At 30.9% G+C, this 19,608-nt stretch overlaps 2 protein-coding genes across 18 annotated transcripts in view; one reads left to right on the top strand and one right to left on the bottom strand.

The window, feature by feature from the left end:
- The window catches only part of hlk (hulk), a 167,353-nt gene that overhangs the window by 112,514 nt on the left and 35,231 nt on the right, over positions 1-19,608 (top strand). For 12 of the 17 annotated variants that reach the window (XR_010951265.1, XM_067775487.1, XM_067775485.1 and 9 more), the window contains one exon: positions 19,272-19,403. Coding sequence is in view for 16 of the 17 variants with exons in the window: in XM_067775487.1 (XP_067631588.1) it covers positions 19,272-19,403 (132 nt within the window). In the remaining variant the exon portion in view is untranslated. Of the gene's footprint in view, positions 1-1,956; positions 2,446-3,290; positions 7,574-19,271; positions 19,404-19,608 lie in introns of those variants that run through there. The other 5 variants (XM_067775488.1, XM_067775486.1, XM_067775478.1 and 2 more) reach the window with 3 other exon arrangements.
- On the bottom strand, positions 12,960-16,023 carry LOC137245196 (uncharacterized). The gene is given in 7 exon segments (XM_067775489.1): positions 12,960-13,004; positions 13,006-13,232; positions 13,271-13,323; positions 13,844-13,987; positions 15,475-15,545; positions 15,606-15,934; positions 15,991-16,023. Coding segments are annotated over 6 exon segments (867 nt in total). The 5' UTR covers positions 15,933-15,934; positions 15,991-16,023.

Genomic DNA, 19,608 nt, shown 5'->3' with positions numbered 1-19,608 from the left:
GAATAAAAGGCGTGTTCTTCTGGTGGCCCGAATTTTTTTCTTACAAATGGGTTGTTATTTTTGTTTCTTAATTGAGCATAAATAGCTTATATTTAATGCCAAAGGAACCCACTACGGCTCGATTTGTCCAGTGCTCCTCTTAGACAGATGAGCACAAAATTAAAGCTCCTGGTAAAGCGTAAGTCCGACGTTTCTTGCTGTAAACGAAAATTAAAACTATGCCCACACGGCACCTAGTTAAGGCTCCAAATAATCAATTTTTTTGCTGGGGAGAGAAAATCAGCAAATGATTCTTTCAGGACACGACTTGGTGCAGAATGAGATGATTTGCTCTCAAATGTAGAATTTGGCGTGGTTTGGTACGTAGATGGATGCCGAACGACGAATGAGACATTGAATTACGAATAGAGGGTTCCGTGTGGACATCATATAAGAATAAAAAAATATATATTAAAGCATACAATTTAATTTTGCATGTTTTTCATTCTTTTAGATTTCAACTGTTTGCTCATACAAAAGTAAAATCTCTCCACATCCATTTTGACAGCATTCTTAAAATATTACCCTTTAGGGAATCCCGGGCGATTTCAGGCATTCAAAAGAACATACTGATCATTACATTTAACCTTTTATGTGCTTGTATACTACTAGAGTTTTACTTTACTTTAATAGAGTTTTATGTATGTATGTAGATTTTACCCTTTTACGCCCATCCCTATGGTTTAACCGCATCACACAAATGTTATCGAAGCAAATATATTTAAAAAATTATGCGTTGTATGCATTTTTAGTTAGTTTTTGATAAAATTGAAATAACAACCATTTTATAATAAAAAGAACATCATAGCTGACACAATGTTTTGAAAAAAATATTTTTAATTTTTTCGATCAACAAAAATACAAAAAATTATTAATATGTAACTGTTGCATTGACGTTTGTGGACGATTTTTTTTTTTAGTTTCTTATATTTTAAGGATTTTTTTACTGTTGTTATAATGCATATTTATTCTTTATGTCCAAAAACAAAAAAAGCTTTAATACAAATTATGAAAATAAGAAAATAAATTTAAAAACAAACAAAATTTTACTAAAATTATTTACCAAAAATGTATCAAGCAATGTAAACGACCCCTAATAATATTTTTACAAAACATGTGCTATAAATAATTCGTACATATTGAATTCAATTGAAACGCGGCCCTCACAAATTTAGTTTTTAGCGAAAAATGTCAGCATCAAAAGCATTTTGTCAGTTATAAGTTTTATTTAAAATATATATAAAATTATATTAATAACTTGCAGTGTGTTTGCGCAAACCGAATTTTAAACTGTTTATTGATAGTGAAAAGTCAAACAAACATTGCATCACACTAATATTTCTTAGATATTTTTTTTACACGAAAAAAAAAATTATTATGCTGTAAAGTTAGAAACAATAAGAAATGATATTTCGAGATTTTACTAACTTTTTTGTGATTTTTCACTACTTTTTTTAATTTTAGAAAACTTTGTTTAAGTGGAGCTTGAAAAAATATATTTTTAGAAATAAAAACTTGGTCAAGTGTTGCTAAATATAACAAATAAAAATTTTGAATTAATTAAAAGAAATAAGATTAATTAGCACTAGAAAATCAAAAAAAAAAATTTCGTTTGTTTCCTGTAATTTTTACTACTTTTTTGCGCTCTCTTTTTCTCTGTCTACTTTTTCTTTAATTAGTTAAATTTCGTATTGCAACTGTTTTGCATTATATATTTACGTGTTTTTGAACTTGAAAAACATCTTTTTTGAATGTGTGCTTTGTTTGGAAGCCTTGCCAACTATTTTTTTTTTTCATCTTTCTTTCTCGTTTTTGTTAATTTAGAAGCCACTACTTTTTTTGAACAAATTTTTTTTAACTAAATAAAATTTAAATAAAAATCAATCTGACAAAATGTTTTTGTTTGTTTGCACACAGATGACGAATGTTTCTATGTTGGATTGGGTCACGACGGCAGTTCGGCGCGACGTGGCAATAATTATGCACCAAACGCTTACAAACCATTCCAATGTTGTCCCACTAAACTGGAAAAGGCAACGAAAGTTCCTAAAATGACCGCACAACGCATTGGCCATCATAGTGTTAAAGATGCGTCCGGCAAACGCGGCAGTGGTTTTCAATTTGCTGAGCAAACAACAAACCGTGCAAGCGCAGCCACCAAATCAACAAAAAATGAGAAGGAAAGCAGCAAGAAACCATTGAAGCGTGTACATGATGATGATGATGATGATAATGAGGATAAGAATGTTCCAATGGGGAAAGTCTCATATACTAGTCCACGTAAAGGTGGCTCAGCAACTAAAAAATCTGGCAGCACCGACAAACAAGTCGATAGATCTTATGACAATGGAAAAACGGCAAAAAAGGCTCATGCTAAAGATGGCGATAAATTGAATGTGAAAACCGGTATGTTCGGCTTTGGTAGATACATTATCTGGTAGATATTGTCAGAAACTAAACGTTTCTTTCCTTTTTTATTTAATTTCCACGTTCCATGTGAAATTTTCGATGGCATATCTCGAATTTCAAGTTTGAACTGTTTTTTGCCATTTGTCAAATGTCATTTATATGTTAAATGTAATTTTAATATGTCAGATATCTTATGCAAACTGTCAAATTTTAAATGACATCTATAAAATTTCAAAAGTCACGTGTCATATGCCAATATTTTGATATCCAAATTTCATTTGTTAAATCTCATATGCCAAATTATAGATGTCAAATGTAATTTATTAAACATATTCCAGATGTCAAATTTCTGATGATACGCAAATGCCAATTTTCAAAAGGCGCATGTCAATTGTTATATGATAATGTGACAAAAACCTTTTCCCAGCTAGCAAATTTCAAATTTCAGAAGGCATGTGCCAGACTTTTTATGTCATATGTTATATGTCAAATATCATGTGCCAAATCTGATTTGTCAAATACTATTTATCGCACATTAAAAATAGAATTTCAGTAGGCGTGTGAGAAATTTTATATTTTATATGTGATGTTTGACAGACATGCCAAATGATGTCAAACGTAATATATAAATTTTCAATGTTTTTATATTACAAACGCACGATATTTGTATGTATGTATGTATATAGTAAATGCTGTTGCCATATACCATACATACATACGTATATGTACTTATACCCTACATACATATGTGCATTTTTTTCCATTGTTTATGGCGACATTTTCTCCTGTTTTTATGTGTCTTGTTTTTTATTTCCTCTTCTCTTTTTTTCTGTGTTTTACAGGCTTTAATTATTTGAAAAAACGACTAAAAACTATATATGAACTTTTTCAGGATATCTCTCTATGGGAATAAGGAAGCATTAAAAATGAAAACAAAATAAATTAATGAAAACTTTTTTCACATCCACACCCACACACACACGCATCCACATTTGCATAGAAACATACATACATTGTTAATTAAATAAATTGAGAAAATATAATGAAACACATTTCTTTAAAATCATATTAAGAAATACGGACTTCTAATTAGAAATACGAAAAAAAAAAATGATATATACCACATCAACATTTAAATATATATACCAGCTAAAAACAAAAACAAAATTTAAAATGCAATTACTCACCTTAATGTAAAATAGTATATATTAAGCAAAAAGCGCCATACAAAAAAAAATATTATTACCACAAAAATGTACTAACTATTGACCACAGCTGAAAAAGTATGTACAACACTACTTTTTTTGGAAATTGGAATAAATTACAAAAACAAACTTGTTGGACAAAATTTACTGATAAAGTGGGTATCCACATCACAAGAAAACGCTCAAGAAAAATTTCGTATATATTTAAAATAGTAGTAGTACTTACGCATGTAATTTTCACACTCGCCTTATCTCTATGTTCTCTACGAAGCGGCGTCACTTCTTTGCAAGCCATTCAGCAATGCACTAGAAGAAAATTTGTTAAAATTAACATATTCGAATTGAAAATGCACTTAAGTCATAGAGAGCACACTAAACAAGAGAAAAAAACATGCTTAAATAGAATTGCAAGTTACATAAAAAAAAATCATAAATACAGTCACTGTTATCCCTGGTATTTAACGGACTGTGTTCTTACAGGGTCTTTGCTGAATGAATAATCAGACGCATATAGGCTATCATCCAGTGAGTTTTCTAGCTCCGTATCACCAAAGAGGATAGAAATAATAAGAGACGTCAGTTTGTACTTTTTGTGAAATTCATTTGTAATGTCCCATTTGCGAGATAATTTCAAATTGCTTCTACACATTTTCATGAGGTATTTTTGTTTATTTTAAGGTATTGCATTAATTAAACAATTCATCCTATTTCCAACAATTACAATATGTATTAATATAAACTTCTTAAAAATGTGTAGAGGGTAGTTTTCTAATACTCGCCAAGTTGGTACATTACATATAAATATCAAACTGACGCCTCTTGTTATTTCCATTCTCTTTGGTATCACACGCACAATTCTCACGGGAATGCTCTGGATAATTGGGAGACTTGAGAAGCAGACGTTGTGCCATTTTTTTACACATGAGTTGTGATAGGCAGATGTCGCCGTTGTCATACTCATCCTGTTTTGCACACAGAGTATATTAACTTTGGATAACGGTTGGTTGTACAGGTATAAAGGAATCGTGATAGATATAGACTTCCATATATCAAAATCATCAGTGTCGAAGAAAAAATTTGATTGAGCCATGTCCGTCCGTCTGTCCTTTAACACGATAACTTGAGTAAATATTGATATATCTTCACCAAATTTCGTACACGAGTTTATCTGGACCCAGAATAGATTGGTATTGAAAATTAGCGAAATAAGATGATAACCACGCCCACTTTTTATATATATAACATTTTGTAAAATACGTAAAACCTGATTATTTAGTAAATAATACAACTAGAATGATGAAATTTGACATGTGGACTGACATTGAGACTCTTGTTAAAAATTTTAAAAATTTTTTAATATGGGCGTGGCACCGCCCACCTGTGATAAAATAAATTTTACAAATATTATTAATCATAAATCAAAAATCGTTAAACCTATCGTAACAAAATTCGGCAGATAGGTTGCCTTTACTATAAGGAATTCTTTGAAGAAAAATTTACGAAATCTGTTAAGGATTACGCCCACTTTTATATAAAAGATTTTTAAAAGGGTGGACGAAAAAAATAAGCTATATCTTTGCAAAAAAGAGCTTTATAACAATGGTATTTCATTTACCAAGTGGATTTAAAACAATAAATAGGAAAAACTTCAAATTTTAAAAAATAGGCGTGGCGCCATCCCTCTTATGACTAAGCCATTTTCTATGTTTCGGGAGCCATAACTCGAAGAAAAATTAACGGATCGTAACAAAATTGTGTACACAGATTTTCCCTATAGCAGGAAATATTTCTAGAAAAAATGGACGAAATCTGTTAAAGACCACGCCCACTTTTATATAAAAGATTTTTATAAGGGTCATAGACGAAAATAATAAGCTACATCTTAGCAAAAAAGAGCGTTGTATTAATAGAATTTTACTTTTTAAATTGTATTATAACATTAAATTGGAAAACACTAACATTTTTGAAAATGGGTGTGGCACCGCCCCTTTTATGACTAAGCAATTTTCTATGTTTCGGGAGCAATAACTCGAAGAAAAATTTACATATCGTAACAAAATTGGGTACACATATTATCCCTATAGTAGAAAATATTTCTAGTAAAAATGGACGGGAGCGGTTAAAGCCCATGGCAACCTAGATATAAAACAAGTTTAAAAGGGTCGTAGACTAGAATAATAAGCTATAACTTAGCAAGAAATAGTTTTGAATCAATGATAGGTCACTTATCAAGTTTTATTGTAAGTGGGAATGGGGAAACATTTTTCTTTTAAACGGACGGCGCCACGTGTTATGTAGAGAAGTAATTTATCTGAAATGAAATGTGCAATTGAAGCTCACACTGAGTATATAATGTTCGGTTACACCCGAACTTAGACCCCTTTACTTGTTTTTCATTTAACACCTATGGCTAAAGGCCAAACAGCGAGATCTACATTTAAAGAAGTAGGTTTATTAAAGGCTGCGTTGCCAAACTAAAGATAAGAAATTAATAGATTATCTGGCTTGCAAATTGAACCAGATTTCTATCTGGATTTATTTGGCTCAAATCGTTGTTGTTGCATTTACATGCAAAGTTATAATGGCTCAGGACCTTTGCGACGGAATGATGTCTATACCTTTCTTGGCTCCCCTGAGCACGTTTGCTAAAAAAAATCTTGAGAAAAAGGTAGCAGAAAGCGTATGAGTTTTCTTGAGAGGTGGATATTACTTGGCAAACTAAATTTTTTTTTTTGGAATTCTTCATTTCTTGCCTTGTGGACACCGCGCTTAAATTGAAATAGTAACTTTTTTTACAGAAATACATAACCACAATTATTCAAACTTTTAAATTGAGAAAACTTTAAACTAATATTTTCACAGAAAAAAATTCTTTTAAAAACTGTACTCACTAAACACAATTAACATTTAAAAAAAAAAACATATTTAAGCTTTTCCCAGTGAGAAAAGTCTTAAAGAGTAACGATCGAAATTATAAGACACATTTTTTTGATAACTTTTTAATTACATGACTAATGGAACTAAAGATTAAAGAAAAATTATATTCAAATATAATTTCTAAATTAATTTGCAAATAGCAAAATAATTTGCTACTTTATTCCCGACTGAAAATGGGTAATGAAGTTTTTCTCTACATCGAAAAATAATAAACAGTTAGAAAAGTAGTTAACTCAAATGTCTATTAACTTTTTATCAACGCTATTTAGAAACTTCTCTTAAAAAATATGCTATTTTTCAACTTTCTTACAAAAACGGGATAAAATGTTCGTTTCACGAAAAAATCGTATACTTTTCTGCAAATTTTGCTTTCAATTTGATTAGTCGTCAATAGCAGGAGCTTTTTTTATAAAAAAAATATATACTTATATAAAAGAAAAAAATGTATGAAGAAATATTAAAACCGAAAAGGTTCATGTGTAAATATGTACACATATATTTTAAAAAATCAGTTTGTCTTAAACAAATGCTGCCCAGGAAAATCCTAAGATGATTTTCATAAAATACTTGACAAACATAACATGATATATATATTTAGACCCAAACATATTCGACTTTGCGTCATTTTGACGTTTGCGTTGCGCCAACAGCTGACTTTGAACACATACATCTTAATGGCTATGTTCTTAATCCTCCCGCCAATGCAGCAAAAAAGAATTCAGAGTCTTACGTTTTCCAATGCGTTGTCTGTTGGTTTTTGTAGAGTCTCCAAATTTGAAAAAAGTATTTTCATTTATATCTTTGTGAATTCAGAATTTGTTATTTTAATTTTTCATCATGGCAAATAAAAACTATTTCTTTTGCGTTCATTGTGACAGTAAAGCTTTTAACGTGCGTTATTCCAAAGTGACGCCAGCGCCAAAACAACACAAAAGTCTAATGTGTTTGGGCTTTTACTCTCTTCGAGGTTATGCTTTTTTTTTTTTATAAAATAAAACGTTAAATATAAAAAATTTAAATACCAAGCATATTTGACAGGTTTTCCAACAACTTTAGAGGAAAAAATGGCAATAGAGCAACAAAAAATTGCAAAAATGTTCCACTGATTTGCAGAGATTGTTCAGACAACTCAATTCTTACATCTCGGAGTAGCTACAAATTTGCTTGGTTAAAATGTTTCTTTTTTTTCACTTAAAAAAAATGATTTAGAAATGTGAAATTTTGTAAATTAAAAAAGATTAAGTTTTGAATCATAAATTTTTGTTTGGATTTACCAATATAAAGCGCAATATCGACATCAAAGGAAAACGCCCAAGAAAAATTTCGTTTTTATTTCCTTTACAAATCAGTAGCAGCCAAGTAATTTTGACATTTCCTTTATCTCCTTGTTCTCTATGAAGCGGCATCACATTCCTGCAGGACACTTAAGTCAGATTCAGCAATGCATTGGAAGAAAATTTGTTAAAATTAACATATTCGAATTGAAAATGCATTAAAGTTAAGAGCATACACTCAACAAGAAGAAAAAACAGTTGTGCTTAAAGAGAATTGCAAATTACATTAAAAAAAAAATCATAAATACAGTCACTGTCATGGTTCAATTATATGGTTGGCTCATCTCATCAGCTGATTTTATTTATTTCATTTCATGGCCGAAGGGATTGTCAAAAGGAGATGGCAAACTCAAAATGAAACCAACACATTGGCAACATTTTCTTACACATACAAAAACTGCTATGTTTTATGTTTCCATTCCATATAATTCGCTCCAACACCAATACACAGATTTTGACAATTTGAACAGACATATTTTGTTGCTTTACAGATGAGCCAACCATATAACTGAACTATGGTCACTGTTATATTTAACCGACTTATCCTCACCGGGTCGTTGGTCAAGAATAAGACGCACATTTATTTCTTAGCGAAACCAGTGCTCCCCTGCACACATTTGCTAAAAATTCTTTAGAAAGCGTATGAGTTTTTTCGAGAGTTGGATACTATTTAAACGAAATTTTCTTGAGTTTTTTTTATTCGTTTTTTTTTTTTTTTTGTGGATACCGCGCTTTATCAATTCAACTTTGTGATTTTCTATACAAGATGTAGATCTGTTGGAGTTAATTTTATTTTATTAGCCAATGTTTATATGGGATCCATTTATATTTTTTCGTTAGTTCAACTCTAATTTAAGATACAAAAAAAAAAAAAACACATCGTAAGGATATCTTTTGAAAAACGGTTGTGTGCATTTTTTGTTTATTTTACTTGTCTTATTTATAAATTGTATTTAATTTGTCCTCACATTTGTTAAAGTTCCTTCATAATAGACCGTAAACATTTAAACAATTGCTTTTATCAAATTTCAACAAAAATATTTATAAATTAATACAAACAAACTACTAAATAAGAAACTTGGTTCAAAATGGTAGCAAGTTTTAACTCAAAAACAAACAAAAAATACAAAACATTTAAACGATACTCGTCGTCAGTTAACTATTTTAATTTTTTTATACTGTTATATTACAATCGTAACTATTTACACATTATTATCGTTAAAGCAAAATAATTACGTTTATGTAAATGTGTAATTAAAAAAAATTTCAAAACTACAACACAATACTTTTGTAACTGTACTTAACACTTTTGATACTATACATATTTTGTGCCGTTTTGTGTACACTTTAAAATGTAGGGGACTTTAAAAATTATCTTAAATTTTTTTATAACAATTCATTATATATTTATAATACAAAAAATAACTTACTTTTTTTTATGACAATAATAAAAATATGTATATAAAACTTAAATTAAAAAAAAAGTAAAAATATTTTATAAAATAACAATTTACTATTTGCTGGCCTAAACTTAAACATGTTAATTAAAGTTAATTTGACGCATATTACTAAACTTGCATTATAGCCAGCTATAGGTCTTTATTTTATGTAAAATAAGCGCATTTCTTTTTGGTTGATGCGCTGGTTTTTTGACAAAATACATGTTAACGGTAAGTTTCAAAAAATTACTGTTACATTTTTGTCCATTTATTGTTGTGCCGGTATTTTAGGTACCGTTAAACTCACGCTTTAGACATTATGCTGCGTCTAAACATTTTTGTTATGTTTTTTACAAAGTTTAAGCACTTGTTATAATATAAATTCACTTTTATTTAAATTTTAAATAATAATTAAACATAAAAACTATTTTTCTAAAATTTATAATAAACAAATTTTTAATGTTTTCTAACACAATGTTGAACAATAGCGAAAAAAGAAAAATATACAACAGATTGTTAAACTATAAAAATGAAACAAATTTCAAAATGTAGATCAATTAATTTTACATTAATATTTTTCTGGTAAACTTGTAAAAAAAGATATTTGTAGAATTTATAATAATAAACAGATTAATTAAAAAAAAAAATTAACCACAAACGCATTCAAAACAACTTTATTGGCATTCACTAAAATGTGTCATTTTAGTTAGCAGTTTTATTAGCTGTTCTAGAAAAACACTCAGGTTAAGTATCAAATGCTGAAAAAACCTGATTGCTCCACCAGGTGGGTGTCTGTGGTAGTGGTGTCTTGCATGATTTCAACAAAACTAAATACATAAACGGATTTTTATTTTAAATCAATTATAATTTACACCGGAGTAATATGCGTGAGGTGATTTCAAATAAACTCTATGAAATTACCTACAGAAACAAAAAAAAATCGCCAATTTCCCACATTTAAATAAAAGAAATCGCATAAAATTCCCACAGGGTTTAAAGTATTTATTTCTTTCCTTGGACGTTGTGACAGTGTTGTCCAATGAAGCAAGACTAATCCATCTCATTGTTTTTAGTTGTTGATGGGCGGCGGTTTGTCAAGCGTTGAGATCTAATGCGGCTCAGATACAGGCGATATCATCAGCTGAGTTGAATACTTAAATAATAAAATAGAAGCATATATACATATATATATGGGGTATTCCATCCCATTTCGACCAATTTAGAACCCGACCCCTTTAGAATTGACTGAAAGTTTTTCTTCTTTTTCTAGCTTACGAAAGACGTTTTTCAGAATTTTTTCAAATTTTTTCATCCAACTCAAAAAAAGTTATGAATTTTAAAAAAAAACACCGTTTTTGTTTTCAAAATGCTATAACGTTTTCAAAAATTGACCGTTTGGGATCTTTTTTTTTTTTAATTTGATTTTAAATGTACTTTTCGCAAAAAATACAAAAAAATTTGTAAAGTTTTTTTTTTAATTTTTCAGTTTTTCGCGATTTTTCGAATTTGGCAATTTTTTTTTTCTCATAAAAAACTTCAATCAATTCTGCAATCATGCCCACTAATCCCGGAGTGGGCCGTTTTTTTTTATAATTTTTTTATTTAATGATCGGCAATTAAAGAACGTAGTTCATGTAAAATAATATCACTGAATTCCTCAGCCATTATAATATCAACAATTTTAATAAATGTTATTAAAAATGTATATACTAAATCAAATTCGTCTACTAAGTCGCCAATAATTAGTAAAATAGATTCAAAAAAAGTTTCATTTCCGAAGCGTTCATTTTGATGTTATTAGTCTTAATTTGAACCCTTGTAATGGGATTACTTAAACTTCTTACGTGAGCTGGACCGTAAGCAAACAATTGTTTTCTATAGTTAAACGCTTCCAACGAAAAATATTTTTTCTGATAAATAAAGTAATCTAGAACATTTGGAGTATTATATCTCGCTACTCCTAAAAACACGTCGTGCATCAAATCACAAGCTTTATTATCTGTAACATGAAAAAGGGGTAGTTTGTTCCAAATAGAATTTTCTTTGACAGCATTAAGTTCTTTGCTACAGCACTGCAATTCCATGGTATAACATTCTTTATTACGTACTCTTTGCAAATCTTCGATTAATGCTGATTGACACTCTTCTTTGGATAACGAACAAAGGCGGCAAAAAAATAGTATGATAGCCCAATACTTCATTTAAGCCCAAGTTATCACCCAATATCTGGCCGAGATAAAAATAAATCTTAAATCGGGTATTCTCAACGACTACATTTATTCCATTTAGAGATAAGTCTTCAAGAACCTCAACAAGCATGTTAAGTGTTAATTCATTACCGAAATAACTCATATCTTTCGCGTTTATAAATCCTGCTACAAAAATACTGCGTAAATGAGTTATTTGATGTGACGGGATGACAGGTATTGTAAAATATATACCACAAACTGAATGCGTATGCGTTCCCAAAGGGTTATTAATTTGGAATGCACCAAAGTATAGAAAAATGGAGAAAACAATTTTACTTCCGAAACAACTAGTTTTATTTATTTTATAGTTTTACTCTTCCAAAGATTGTCCATTATAAAATGGTTATGAGTATTCGAAGACTTTATTTTTTCAATATTTTCAAATGTTTGGTGTAAAATATTTGGCCCTTCAAAGTATTTCTTTAATTGATTCTTTATGTCGCAGAGACAGCCCTCAATTATATTTTATTTTAAGGTTGGGAAACCAGAAGCAAATACTTCACCGAGTTGCCTAGATATTGTAAATAATTGTGGGGGCTTATGAAGACCAATATCTTCGAGTTTTTGTAGTAATTTGTATTCTGAAGAAATATTCTTAAAAGGTTGCTTTGCATAGGCAATTAATTCTTCAAATTCGATTTGTTTCTCAGGAGCAACGTACTCTGTGAAGTTTTCAAAAGAAGTTAAAATTGGATTAATTATCAATTCAGTGATGGATTTTTGGGCTACTGGTATATCTTTTCTCAAACTATTCGGTTTGCAGTGAAGCTGTAAAGCATGACTTATTATATTTTTCTCTATCAAATTTGTGATTTCAATAATGTTTAGTTTATCAATTTCATTGGCGTTATCTGGAATAGGGGGGCAAATCTGGATGAAGCTCTAAGCATTCTTGACTTGTAGCGAGTTCTCTTATATTTTGGGTGGAACTTGTATCATTTTTCGGCAATTTGGTTTGTGAAACATTCGTGCTCTCACAAACATTAGATTGATTTCGAAACTTATACAAGTTTTGAAAGTATCTATTACAATTCTGATAAAGGCATAAGTACTTAAAAGTAACAGGACATCGATGTACGTCCTTCAAATGGTTAAAAAGATTTACAAATAATACGAAATTATTTTCGCATATAGAGCAAGTATGTGTGGGTCTTTCTGTAACTGCGCTTTTATTCGACATTATATAGTTTGTTGAAAATATTTTCAATTTTTGGAAATTTTTGCTGATTTGGAATGTCATAAACATATCTTTGAAGAAAAACCCATACATATTTGTTCATTGCGCAATATTCGATGTTGAATACAAAACAAATTTTACAACTAAATCTATAGCCCTTACTAAGCTGTTTACTTTGTATTTAACGTTGCCAACACAGACATAGAATTCGTTTAAATTTTGGGGACTCTCACCGACAACAAACACCCTGGGTTGCAATGTAAATCCCTGTTTGTGCGCAGCATTATTCAGTTCATCAAGTTTTTGTTGCAAGTTGTTAATATTTAAAATATGTGTGATCATATCCATTTGCGCATCTGTGATAGAGGGTTTACAGTTTTTATTTACCCTTGGCGGTGTTATTACTGCATGTAATAAATTAAAGAAATAAGAATGTCTGCAATCTAAAATAAAAACGGAAATAAAGCAAAAATTTTCATACTTGCGTCATTAGCACCAAGCATAGCGTCGTAGTAAGTCTGGTTCAGTTTATCTTTTATTGATGAATTAAAAAATACTTCACTTATTGTTTCCTGCATGCTGTCAATTTTGTTAAACATCAGATCTGATTTACCAGGAAACATTGTGCCAAAATCAATATCAATCAGTTGGTATCCATTGGAATCGCAATATCGTGGCCATTCCTTTAATAAATCTTGTATACCACTTTTATGTTCTCTCTTCTGAAGTTTCTTTCCACAATTCACATATATCTTCAGGGATATTATGTTGTAACCATTGCTTAGTTGCATCCGATTTTTCCGGACCCTCATTGCTTATAACAACAGTTTTGCTAATTTTTGATGGAGTGTCATTTTTCTGCTGAGACTTTCGCTTACGCAAGCTATTAAAATATCTATCATACAGTTTTCCGGTAGTGTTTTTTTTTTTTTTGTTTGTTCTGGGTATATAGTACACCGATTCCTGTTCGGTTGGAAAGAGCTTGACAATCTGGTTTGCTACATTTTTCCTTGTAGCCGGAGTCATTTTGATATCGCTTTTAATGTAATTATCTACAACAATACGCACTATTGTGGATTGGTCAGTCTCTTGGAGGCAATTCAAGTTTTGGTATTTCTTAACAATATCATTACCATCGACGGTATCTTTCAAAATATTCTCCAAGTTGGGTTGATGGCCCAGTGAAATCGGTGGTGTACTAGTGCTCAGCCGGCTGTGAGGTGGGAAAATTGTTATACCTTTCATGAAAATGAAATGATATATTAATTTCGTCACGAAACCCAAAATTGTAAGTCCTTAAAGGAAAATAGATAGACCCACCATTAAGTATACCGAAATAACCAGAATGAAGAGCTGAGTTGATTTAGCCATGTCCGTCTGTCTGTCTGTCCGTCTGCCTGTTTGTATGCAAACTAGTCCCTCAATTTTTGAGATATCTTGATAACCGATTTTTCAGAAAAAGAGGATTTTTGTAATATCTTACTCAATTTAACAGATTGAAGCTTCAAACTTCACCATATACCTTCGTATATTGCACATATTGTTGCCTGAAAAAATTGATGAGATCGGTCGTATATATAGTATATATCCCCCACAACCGATTGTTCAGATAAGAAACTTTTCGTAATTACTGCCCTATTTTAAGAGCTAGAGGCTTCAAATTTCAACGAATGCTTACGTATATAGCATATATTTTTGTCTGAAAAAATCATACAGATCGGTGGTATATATAGTATATACATATATGGGGGTATATATAGTATATATATATATATTTTCGCAATTTTAGCCCCATTTTAACAGCTAGAAGCTTCAAATTTCACCGAACGCTAACGTATATGGCATATATTGTTGTCTGAAAAAATTATAGAGATCGGCTGTATATATAGTATATATCTCATACAACCGATTGTTCAGATAAGAAACTTTTCGCAATTTCTACCCCATTTTAACAGCTATAAGCTTCAAATTTCACCGATTGCTTACGTATATAGTATATATTGTTGTGTCAAAAAATCATAGAGATCGGTGATATATATAATATATATATATGATGGTATATATAGTATATATATATTTTTTTTTGCGATTTCGGCCCCATTTTAACAGCTAGAAGCTTCAAATTTCACCAACTGCTTACGTGTATAGCATATATTGATGTCTGAAAAAATCATTGAGATCGGGTGTATACATAGTATATATCTCATACAACCGATTGTTCAGATAAGAAACTTTGCGCAATTTCTGCCCCGTTTTAATAGCTAGAAGCTTCAAATTTCACCTAATGCTTACGTATATAGCATATATTGTTGTCTGAAAAAATCATAGAGATCGGTGGTATATATATTATATACTTCATACAAACTGTCATTTTTGCCCCTTTTTTATGGATAGAAGCTTCAAAATTCAAAATATTTCATCAAATAGTTACGTTTACTTCATATATTGTTGAAATGCGTGATTCGTAGTCATAGTTTTTACACGCAGACCACAAAAAACCTGAAACTTTGCATCCTCACACAAAGTACCTACCTATTTTTTATTTTATATTTATCTTAAAAATCGTTTAGGTATGTAGATCTGTTCACTAGATATTTCTTATCTTATACATCCGATTATTCGGAGATTACGAACGGGATAAGATTATTGTTCAGCCCCATTCATGAAAGGTATGAAGTCTTCGGCATAGCTGAAGACAGTCCCGTCCTTACTTTTTGCATTTTGTTTGCACCACTGCAGCATGTAAGCATATCAAACTAGGAATATGTAAACGTATATTAAAAAACAAAAACAAAAGTAAACAACTATTTACTTACATTATTTTGCAAACGCCAATTTTGAAGTTGATACCTGAATTTAATTTTGTCAGCTATGAGTTCTCTTGTATTGAGGATTTCATCAATGTCGTGAGAGTGTATCATCTTCGAAATGTCCATACTCTTTACCCCACACTGATCGAACTGTATTAATGAATCAGCCGACAAACCCCAAGAGTACAACAAATCGTATAGCTGTAAATCGGTGTCCAATATGATTACTGCCTCATTGTCTTTTTTTGATGTAGTGGACTCATCTTCAAGCGGAGTTTGCTCGGAAAATAGTGAAATATCAGTAGGCGTAGATGGTATTAATTCTTCACTCATAACTGCAAAAGTGTTTTTGAATAAACATTTTTATTGTAATAAATTTGTATATGCACACCTTTGAAATAATGTAAAATCTCCACTCTGTTCAAATATGTTGCCTTAAACGATACGCACTAAGCTACATATACAAATTATATGTTAGAGTAAACATTTTTGCTAAAAATTAATATTTATATTACTTACCTTTAGCTAAAATCCCAAAAATAATTTATTATAACGCCGCCAAATAAGTTTCGTGTGAAAGAAAATATGTAAACGAAAACTTCATGGTATAACGGTAAACTCAAATGCGGAATTAAATGCGAAATTGTTAAAGCAAATACGTTTGCATTAAAAAACAGTTAATCAAATTAAATTTAAATACGAAACATTTGAAATAAATACTTTTACATTTGATTGTGTTTAGAGAATTTTTAAAAGCGAGCACGCATTTAAAACAACAGTGCCGTATTTAAAAAAAGTTGTTGAATCAAGAGCAAAGTATTTTATGTAAATACTTTTCTGTTGAAAAAAATACTTTTGCTTAAATATAATTTTTCAACGTAAAGTATTTGGATTTAATGTGGATTGTTTTTTTCAGAGTGCTTTTGTGTTTCTTTCTAAGCAATTCGCTAATCTATCTACTGTTTTATTTCCACTAGCTTGCAAAGCAATGCAGCTATTATGATCACCTTTTCATACAGAGGTAGTTTTGCTACAAGAAAATCCCTTTTTATACATGGACGACAAAAAAATACTCTTTTTCCCTTTTACTGAATTTAATAATAAAATATGCCTCAAAAAGGGGTAATGCGTGTTAGCTGAAAATTAAGAAACGTGCACAGGTTTTAAAACTAAATCTCTAATACGACCGTCCCCACTTAATTTTCTAACCCAATCTGTTTTTCAACATTTTTATCGCTAGTGCTCATGCTGGTGGGACCCGTTTAAGCAAACAATTTAAATTTTTAAACAATCACAATTTTATGCTAAAAATTTTGTACATTTTAACTTATTTTGATTGGGTGTTTCATCTGTCTCGTTTTTTCTGTGTTCCTAACATATTTCATGCACATTATCTGGAATGTATCCCGAACTTTTCGAAACCCCTTTTTGTCAGGCATGTCTGGAAAAAGAATATATTACGCCCCAGCTGCATACATATTTGGCACAAAACTTCATGGGCCCTTCTATTGAGTAAAATATTTAATTTAACCTATCGATAGTCTAATGCTGGGTTTTCACTAGGTTAAATTTGACCACAAACTTGGCAATATCAATAAAAGCTGCCTGCCGTACAACGTCGAATGCGTTTGCCGTCCGTGACAAGTAAATTGACCAATAAGCGTTAATGGCTACTTTATAACGGTATCGTAAATTTGACACTCAAATTTCATTGGCTAATATGTTAGCAATTTATTTAAACAATTTAAACGTGTGAAACAACGGGAAATAATGAAATGGGTTGTGAAGTGAATGAACACAAAATGGGTGTTTTGACTTTCAGTGCTTTATCGACTTCCAGTCAGTAATGTGACACAATGAGAACGCTTGTGACCCCAAATGAGCAGCGGGTCAGCTTGAGGCAGTTTTTGATGTCAGCCATCTTGACCTAATGCAAAACAGGGCATAAGTATTTTTACTTTGATTACCTGTTCTTGAAACTTAGTTTAACAGTGTTGTTTAGCGGGAAATACGCGCCTTAACCCTATCCACTCAAAAAAAAATGTAATACAAATGATCGTCCGAAATTGGTGGTTTCATATTATATGATGTCCACTATTATGACCAAAAAAAGCTCATATCGTGTTATTTATTTCTTCACAAATACATTAATTTTACAAGAACTGGCAGTTCTTAAACGCACATAATAAGGCAATTCACAAAGCATCGTATTCGTCGTATGTGCTATGCTTCAATCAAATATTATATTGGAAACCAAAGAAAGCGCTCGAATCTTAAAATTTTAGATGAATACGGCACTCTTGTGAACTGTCCAAGTGCCTGAATTACTACCATAAAATTCAAAGGAATATAAAATTTTGGTTAATAACTTTACATATTTATTATTCATAAATTTATGTAAGCTATTACAAAGGTATAAATAGATCGCCTATTTCTATCCGAACCCATCGTTCAGTCAGTCAATGGTGTCAGTGATTGTCATCTTATAAACAAAAGAGTTTTACATATTTCCAGCTAGAAAAAAAAAAATTTTTTTTAGGAAATTGTAGGCTAATTGTTTTGAAATGTTACCAAGTTTTTTTTTTTAGTTTTCGAGGTGGAAGGTTTGACATACCTAAAATAACATTTGGTGTACTTATAAATCGAGCGGCTTTAGTGCTCTCAAGATGTGTGAGATAAGTTAGTGGGGCAAATATGCGCATGGTTTACCTTCAAAAAAGATTGAAGTGATTCTTCACGAGTTTCTTCCTGCTTATTCACATTTCCACGCGCCTTTCTTTGACCCTCTCTCCAATTAGATAAAATTAGAGAGCATCATATAAAAACCAACTTCCTTTAAGTACTTTGATATCTAAGTATGTCGTAAATCATTACCATTATCTGAAATACATTTTGGTCTAGACCTTGGAAACCATCCGAAATTTATTTTACTTCAAAATACAAAAAATTTCAGAATTATCGGTGTAACCGATTTCTAACGATATGATAAGTATATATAATATTTACATAGGTACCTAATCGAGGCCGATTGTCGAATGTCGACGAAACGTCGAGACCTCTATAGAGTTGTCTTAAAACTGTCAACATTTATGCACAGTTTTCGCGTGTTAGTTTAAATTACACTTACACAAACTTCACTTGAAACGACTAAAGTGGCACGTTTCACTTTGGTAGACTTCGCTGTTGTTTGAGCTCGCTTGAAGGTGGAAAATCTTTCCACTGTTATTTTATGGCGCTGTCAAAAACTCCGTAAAAGCGTTTATGTACTTCAGACCGTGAGGCGCATTTATATAAACGCTTTGGTCGCGTTGCTTTATTTGTACGCTTTGACAGCGACGTAAGATAACAATAGAACGCATTGGCGTGCTCTTCACTTTGAAGCAACCTAAGCGTTTATATATGCAAATCTGCCTTTAGTTATGGCATTAAAAAGCATAGATTTCTCGACCAGTCGGTTATGGGGATATTTAAAGACAACTCTATAAAATAGTCCAAACTCAGGTTGGTTGACAATCGACAACCTGGTACGAACATAGGATTTTTTCCGACGTATGATACTCTTTTGAATTGATCAACTTTGCAGCAAACAGGTAATGAATCCCTTATAAAAATTATTTTTTGAACGAAGCAAATAATGACTAAATTTTTAAATTTAATTTCGCAAAAAATCAGGTAACCTTGAGGATCCACAAATCGTATTCAAATGGATTTTGGAAGAAAAGGCCGATGAAAGCATAGAACTGATCGATCGTGATACACTTAATGAATACATAAACACTAAAGATTTCCTGGCTGTAATTTTTTGTAAGTATAAAAAAAACATAAAAAGCAAGTAATAATAATAACCAACAGCAACAAGTTGTGAACCATATATAACTAGTTTTTGTATGACGTTAATAACTGCAATAGCGACAAAATCTGTATGTTAAAAAAAAATGTGTTAAACCCATTAGTTTTGAGGAACAGATAGCCCACTAAAAACTGTAACTGCTTTGACATAAAGAGTTAC

This window comes from Eurosta solidaginis, chromosome 3, assembly GCF_040869045.1.
Source record: "Eurosta solidaginis isolate ZX-2024a chromosome 3, ASM4086904v1, whole genome shotgun sequence".
Lineage (NCBI taxonomy): Eukaryota > Metazoa > Arthropoda > Insecta > Diptera > Tephritidae > Eurosta > Eurosta solidaginis.
Note: the sequence above shows the minus strand (reverse complement) of the source record. Positions and strands in the feature narration are given on the sequence as shown.